General features: G+C 42.8%; 1 protein-coding gene across 1 annotated transcript; it reads right to left on the bottom strand.

Annotated features, from left to right (window-relative positions):
• Nucleotides 1–523: 523 nt before the first annotated feature.
• LOC134225584 (golgin subfamily B member 1-like) lies at nucleotides 524–5,988 on the bottom strand. Its single transcript, XM_062705778.1, has 2 exons — nucleotides 2,893–5,988; nucleotides 524–2,828 (listed from the first exon to the last, which is right to left on the bottom strand). The coding sequence occupies exons 1-2, from the start codon at nucleotides 5,602–5,604 to the stop codon at nucleotides 2,529–2,531; spliced, it is 3,012 nt and encodes a 1,003-aa protein (XP_062561762.1). The 5' UTR covers nucleotides 5,605–5,988; the 3' UTR covers nucleotides 524–2,528.
• Nucleotides 5,989–7,872: the final 1,884 nt, after the last annotated feature.

Below are 7,872 nucleotides of genomic sequence, written 5' to 3'. Positions count from 1 at the left end.
AAAACCGATTCCCCCGAGAGGCGCCCTGCCTCTCGGGGGCAATAAATCTCATAGTGAAATAGTCATCAACAGATGTGGTTATTCGTAGTCTGGAGTCTAAAAAGAAAACACAACGTAAGATCGTCCCACCCTGGGCGAAACACTGCCAGACATGACGAATTATTTTTACTTTTCGCTATTGCCAAGAACTGGTAAGTGAAATCCACTTAATAGATTGAAAACTCAAACCGAATTACATTTCACTAATAATCTTGGCGATTTCTGTAATAGATAATAGAGATTGCAGTGCCGTCATCGAAAAGGCGACTCCAAAATCAATGTTTGTAAGCACGCTGCCTCTCGGGGCAATAAATGTTTTAGTGAAAAAGTCATCAACAGTTGTTGTTACTCGTCGTCTGAAGTCTAAAAAGAAAACACAACGTAGGATCGTCCCACTGTGAGCGAAAAACTACTAGGCAGGGCGTGTTATTTTTACTTTTCGCTATTGCCAAGAACTGGTAAGTGATGCCAGTTCATAATAGAAATTACGGTGCTTATATTAAAATAATAGTAGATTTATATTAGAGAAGAACGAAATTCGATGTGCTTCAGCATAAATAGCAGAGAGGTCACTGTAAGTCAATTTTCTTGTGATCAAGCGTACCTGTTCCTCTAATTTGCTTCTTCCTACATCAGAGGATCTATTTCTTCTCGGATGGCATTTGACACGTAAACAATCCAAATTATTTCTATGTCAAACGACGCAAACTTCATAACATCAGAAAACAACTACTAGACACCTAACAGCAATGCTTCTAATCTACAATACAACAATTGCAATAACAAGGCACTGCCGTAATCTGGAAAAGTGACGTAACAGCCATTTTACAACATGCGTTTTTCCATTTTTCTGTTAAAGAGATCTCAATGAGTAGTACTCGTTAACACCATTTTTTTAAAATGGCGTATACGTCACTTTTTCAGATTACGGCAGGGCAGTTGTCAAAAGACTAAACGTAAATATAGTACATCCCCCCCCCCTCTCTTCCAGACCTCGCTAATACGACGACTGTCTGCATCTCGCTAATTCGGAATTTCCCGGGTTGAAAAGTATCAAAATATGCTGTCAGTTTCCAAATGCGAGTTTGTTTTGGTTCATTTGTATGGATTTGACAATCGGAGAGAGAAATCTCGATAGTCCGGACATAAATTTGTCGGATTAACGGAGATGTACTGTATGAAATTCGAATGCGCTGCACGTTGATTCAGGGGGGAGTAAGCCTGTCATCCACGAACAAATCAAGCCTACCAAAGATGTATTATCCGGGCCTCGCCGCTTGGGAAAGGCGGGCCACCCTGGGCCACCCCGCTTGGCAAGTGTAACATTTTTCGAACTGGAATCTTGTAGGATATTGGTTAACCTACACTACTACTGACTAACGAAAAAATTGTGGGATTGTTTATTTACATTTGCTCCATACTACATGCAGAGGAGGCGCGATGCACCGCATATTACCCCCCTGCGTTGATTGCCTTTTTAGCACAACCAAGCCAACAGCTGTTCAACAACTTGAATTCGTTAAAAATGACACTTAACATGTTTGCAATTAGGGTCTCGCCGATATTTCTCACCAACACGAACGCAGGTTCGTGGTTGCAAACAATCCCATTTGATTTCGCCGTGACAGCTGCTCGTGGTTGCAAACAAACCGAGTAATAGTGTGAGTGAAATGTGCGTGTACGTACACAATTGCTGAAAGCCTAATTATCGAACGTTAAAGACGGCTTGTCTTGCTCGGAATCCAAACTAATATCACTCGCGTTTCCAATAGAGCTTGCTGACGTTTAATCATCTTTCTTTTTCAAACGCACCGGCAGCATAGCATTTGTTTTCATCAAGAAACGTTTCCCGATGAAAACAAATCCTATCTTGGCTGTGCACTTGAAAGAGAAAGATGATTTAACGTCAGCAACCCTTATGGCACACCACTCAATACGAAAGCAACTGTCATTTTTTTATTCCACGCATACTGCAACGCAACAAAGCAGAAATAATGAAAACGACAGTTGTGCGTTGCTTCCGTATTGAGTAATGTGCTCTTGAAAACGTGAGTAGATTTGAATTCGAATTCCGGTAGGCTTGTCTTAAACTGTTTATATCTTTTAGCAGGTGGTGGCTCAAATAAAACATTGGATAAAACTGGAATATTGTAAATTAAAAAAAAACGGACCCAAAGTGTAAGGTGCGAGTGATTCAGTTTAACTTCTAAACAATGATTAATTTGAAAAAAAAAATAGAGATTCGTACCTAAAGTAACTCGGTAAGAAATCTGACTAGGACGTAATATTTTCAACGTCTTGATGTTCTCACTAGAGCTCTTCTAACATCGATTGAAATTGTTCACTTACTGCTATGAAAAGATCATCCAAAAACTCCTAATTACTTATAGCAATCCTACCGTTTCAGTTCATTCGATCATCACTTTCACTCCAGTTGAAAGTGCGCCAATGAAGCCGCCCCCCTTACTAACCCCTTCACTTCCCTAAACTCATCTTGTATTGTACGTACCGTTGGTCGCATCCTGGAGTTCCTCCATCAGCGAAACCGCGTGGTACCGTTGGGCGCCATTCTGTCGCACCACCGCATTCAACCGGTTCATCTCGGACCGGAGCGATGCCACGCAGTCCTGCAGCGGCTGAATGGCGGACCGATCCCGCTGCCGCGCACAGTCCTCCACCAATGCCTTCAGCGTGCGTTCGTCGTACGCCGGTGGAGTCGTTCCCGCCGGCCCTTCGGAAACCGTCGATGAAACGTTGACACTGTCCGGTTGGCTGTCCGAGTTGAAATTCTAAAACGAAGCGAAATAACCCTCAATGCAAACCATCGATTGTGCCACCCATACCCGCACTCACCTTATCGCTACCTTCCATCAGCTGAGCCATGCCGGCCCGCAGTGCCACCACCTCATCACGTAGTTCCTGTTTTTCCTGCTTTTCCACCAGAATCTCATCTCTCAGCGCTTGCAAATCGTCGAAGAAACGTTGCCGCGAATCGGACAATATCCGTTCGGATTCCTCGAACAGTTGCAGCCTCTCCCGTGCGGTCTCCAGCTGCACATCTCGTACCTGCATTTGCTGCAGCAGGAAATCAATTTCCTTCCGCAACTTCTCTTCCACCATCCGCTGCTCGTTCAATGTGCTTTGCATCGAGTTTCTCTCCGCACTAAGATCGGTTATCACGCTGTGCGAATCTTCCACCTGGATACTTTTCACCGTCAACTCCGAACGGATCTCATCCGACTCCAGTCGCTGCAATTCGTTCGATAACTTTAAATTTTCAATCACCGTACTCTTCTCGTCCGAAGTTGACAACGAATGCCTAAGTTCATCCTCAAGCTGAGAAATCTTCCTTTCGCTGATTTGAAGCAGCTCCTTCAGGCGTTTGTTCTCCTTATCCGTGACCTGTTTATCATGAAGATCCACGAACATCCGTTTGAATGCGGTCCATATGTCTTCGTCCACCTTCAGAAGGCAATTGTTTTCCATGGCACACACAAGTCGAGTCTTTTCACTCTTCAGCTGATGACATTCCGCCGCCATCGCTTCCAAATCGCTCTCCAACAGCATATTCTTTTCCCGAACTCCCGCCATCTCACATTTCAGCGAATTCATTTTGCTAACATCTTTCTCCAAAGCCTCCACCTGCTGTTCTGCGACCTTCCTAGCTCGACTATGTTCCTTGACCTTCTTGAACAGCGTTCGATTGTTCAACTCGTACCGTTTGAGCTTTTGACGATGTTCATTCTCGACCACCTTCAGCAGTATCTTGAGCTCCTTTGTGTCGTCCTCTGGAATCGCATTCCCGTGCTTTGGACACACGTTACCATCTTTACCATCCTTACCCCTCGATTCGCTACTGCTACTACTCGCGCACGTGCTTCCTTCTGCGCTGCTACTGCTACTTCCACTTATGTCCAATCTCGCCTCTTCATCCTGCACAATCTTCTCCTGTAAATCGGAAATCTCCCGACGCAGTTTCTGGACCAGTTCTTCACTCTTACGAAACTTTTCGTCGTGCTCAGCATACTGACCCAATTTCAGCTCAAGGTCCAAATTTCTCGACTGGATTCTGTGGAAATTATCCAGCAATTGCTCGTACATGGCACGCGCCTGCGATTCACTCAACCTCATCGAGCTCTCCAGTTCCATCTTGTGCTTCGTCAGATCCTGGCAGTGATTGTTCGCACGGATCAACTCCTGCCGTAGATTCCCAAGTTCGAATTCCTTCACACCGAGTGCCCTTCGCGTATTTTCAAAGTTTATCGATAAAACTTTCAACTGCGCTCCCAGATGCGCAATGCTGACATCTAGGTCTCGTTTGACGAAACTTTGCCGCGCGATTGTCGCCTGCAGTTCGGTGTTCTTCTCGGCCGTTCTCCGCTTGTCATTTCTCAGCTGGTTGATGTCGCACTCCAACGAAGTGACCCGGCTCAGAATTTCCGCTTCTTTGTTTTTATACGACAGAATGAGTGCCTCCTGATTGGAAAGTGTGCTCTGCAGCAGCTCAACATTCGACCGCAAGTGATTGTTTTCACGCTCATGATTTTTGTTCGACTCGAGAAGCGATTGAATGTTATCCGAAGCATCATTTAACTTGCGAACATGCTCTTGTGTTATCAAATCGGATACTTTCTCTGATCGGCGAGACGCTTCAATGGATTCGAGCCGCGCCAACAGATGCGACTTCTCAGATACCGCATTCCGTTCGACTTGCTCCGCACTGCGTATCACTTGCTGCAGTTCTACTTTCAACCGCTCGCCACGAGCCCTCTCCAGACATATTCGATTGTCAAATGATAGGTTAGCGTCTCGCAAGTTGGCATTCACATTTTGGCACACATGCAATTCGTTTTTAAACCAAGCTTCGGAAGCTTTTGTTGAGCTTAATTCACTTCGTACTTCTAGAAGCATTTTTTCCAGCTTCCTAACCTCCAATGAGAGGTTTTCTTTATCACAGTAAAGTTCCGCGATCTTCTCTTTAAGGATTCCGTTTGCTTGTTCCTTGCAATCCAATTGGATTCTAACCTGATCGATCTCGGATCTCACCTTATAAATTTCCAAAGCGTGTTCGTTACCGCCTAGGGAGCAAACCGCCGCCTGCAGCTGCTGTTTTAAGCCATCTACCTCTTGCTGCAGTGCTATTTTCTCGTCTACTGTACGCTGATATTTTTTATTCCACTGCAACTCCACCTCGTTGCGGATTTCATTCCATTTGTATTTGTACGTCAGCAGCTCCGTCTTGGCTTGATACAGCTCGGTGTTTAACTGCACAAACCTCTGATGAAGCTCTTGTTGGCCTCCGGGACTGCCTGCAGTCACCGCTTTTCCTTTGTTGGAACTTTCCGAAAACGAAAAGTTACCTGAATCAAAATTCCCGATGCTCTCATTTTGAAATACATTCGAGATTTGATCTTCTTCTTCGTGTGTCACAGTCATCGCTTCAGACAACAGACTTTCGGCACCGCTGCTCCGACCGTGGCTCTCCGTGAGCAACCGATGCCAGCTTGGTCCCCCATCCTGTACGGATCGGGACGCATCGCCCATGGGATGATCCGGTTCGGACATTACGCCCGGACCGTTCCGAACTCCCAGAGTCTTACACACATATACTCACATGACTGTCGCACAAGCCAAGTAGTTTGTCCTCGATTTGTCGATTCACATTTCAGCAGCAGCCATGATGGTTATTTTTAGACCATCGAAAATCACCTCCCAATGTTGAAACTAGACGCACAGAAAAATTGAAACTCACTTCCTCAATCGATTTAAAACCCATGCCACACCGATGACGCTGCATGAAAAGATGGAGAAATTAAATGGCGTCGCCCCATTCTTCCCTTTTTTTATAGACACTATCTTTTTCACTTGTGATCACTTCAAGCTTCTTGTCGGGAATGACGACGTTGCCTCCGAGTTGACTGCCAGCAAGGGAATAATCACCAACACCAATGCAGGAGCAAAGAAATTCAGACCGGCGGCATAGATGAGTGTGGATGGGTAGATGAGATTATCAAGCGTGACAGTTCAAACGAGTCGTTTACCTGGAGAGGTAGAAATTTAATAATGTATTTGAAGACATACTGATTTTTTAGATGGATATATAAAACTAATTTAAAAAAAGGAAAAAAAATATATTCTATCATTTTATAATTCCATCATTGTCCATTTTCTCAACGATTTTCTTATGAAGCCATAATTTTTGGCTAAGAAATATTTAGAAACGATTTAAGCGTTCATTCGATTTTCCAACGCACTTTATATAAATATCTGTCAAACAGTTCAAATTGAATTTCATATTGATTGAATAAAATGACAAAAATATATTTTCTTTAATTACGAGGCCCTTTGGTCTCTTTAGTATTCTCATGAAAATAATAAATTGCACTTACCTGCCATGAACTTGCCATTTAACCATAGGATCCTTTTTGGCATAATGCGAGATACGGAAAGGAAGAAGCTGAAGATCGCAGCAGCTGGCTTGTTACCTGTTTGCAAATGGACCGCCACAGAGGGTTCCTAAATGGAACGGAAATTTTATCTTCTTTGAACTTATTTACCTGTTTATATACCTCATACACTAAGAAGGAGTGCTATATATTCAATCAAGTTGAAAACTGAAATGGGCGGTGAGCAAAACTTAATTTTTCTCGCTAAACCTTGAAACAAGATTTACAAACAGAGGTATTAGCCGCCGCCGATAGAATTTTCGCATTGGCATGATGCAATTAAGGTACACTGGGGGAAGTGGAAAAAGGGGGTAAGTGTAAAAATCGGGTCGAAAAATAGGAATTGTACATACTTTACAGTTTTTACCATACCATAACATTGGGCAAGAATATAATTTGATGCCCACACTAATACTTTATTAAAATTTGTATAGTACATACACTAACACGGTTAACGCTTGAACTGTAATTTTAGGTTTCGCGAAAAGTTGATTTTTGAATTCATAAAATCAATTCTTAATTGCACCAGTTGTGCTTTTTTCAAGTGAATTTATATGACAGGTGACCATTATAATACAATTAAACTAATTTCATTCAATTGGTGGTGGTTTGTACCAAGGGTTGTAGAACAAAAGGTCGAAGGTCAAAAGGTCGAAGGACAAAAGGTCGAAGGTCAAAAGGTCGAAAGGACAAAAGGTCGAAGGGTCAAAAGGTCGAAGGGACAAAAGGTCGAAACAAAAAATCTGAGACAAAAGGTCGAAGGGTCAAAAGGTCGAAAGGACAAAAGGTCGAAAGGACAAAAGGTCGAAGGGGGTTGTAGGACAAAAGGTCGAAGGCCAAAATGTCGGAAGGTCAAAAGGTCGAAGGGTCAAAAGGTCGAAGGGTTGTAGGACAAAAGGTCGAAGGTCAAAAGGTCGAAAGATCTTTCTTTTGTGCTTCTCTCTTTCTTTTTTCTTCCTTCTTTCATCCTTCTTTTCTCCTTTCTTCTTCCTTTCTTCGTCTTTTCTTCCTTTTTCCTCTTTATTTTTTCCTACTTTTTCCATCTTTCTATTTTCTTTTTTTCTTTTTTCTTCCTTCCTTTCTTCTTTCTTTCTAATCTTCTTCCATTCTTTCTTCTACCTTTCCTTCGTTTTTTTTCTTTCTTTCTTCTTTCTTTCTTCCGTCTTTATTCCTTCTTTCCACTTTCTTTCTTCCTCCTTTTTTCCTTCTTTCTTTCTACTTTCTTTCTTCTTTTTTCCTCCTTTATTCCTTCTTTCTTCTCTCTTCCTTCTCCCTTTCTTCCTTATTTCCCCCTCCTTTCTTTCTTCTTCCTTCATGTTTCCTGTTTTTCTTCCAACTTTCTTTTTTCTTCCTTTCTTCTTTCTTTCATCCTTCTTTCTTTCTTCTT

The sequence above is a fragment of the Armigeres subalbatus genome, chromosome 3 (assembly GCF_024139115.2).
Source record: "Armigeres subalbatus isolate Guangzhou_Male chromosome 3, GZ_Asu_2, whole genome shotgun sequence".
NCBI classification, from domain to species: Eukaryota; Metazoa; Arthropoda; class Insecta; order Diptera; family Culicidae; genus Armigeres; species Armigeres subalbatus.
The sequence above is the reverse complement of the archived record's forward strand: the minus strand, read 5'-3'. Positions and strand labels throughout refer to the sequence as shown.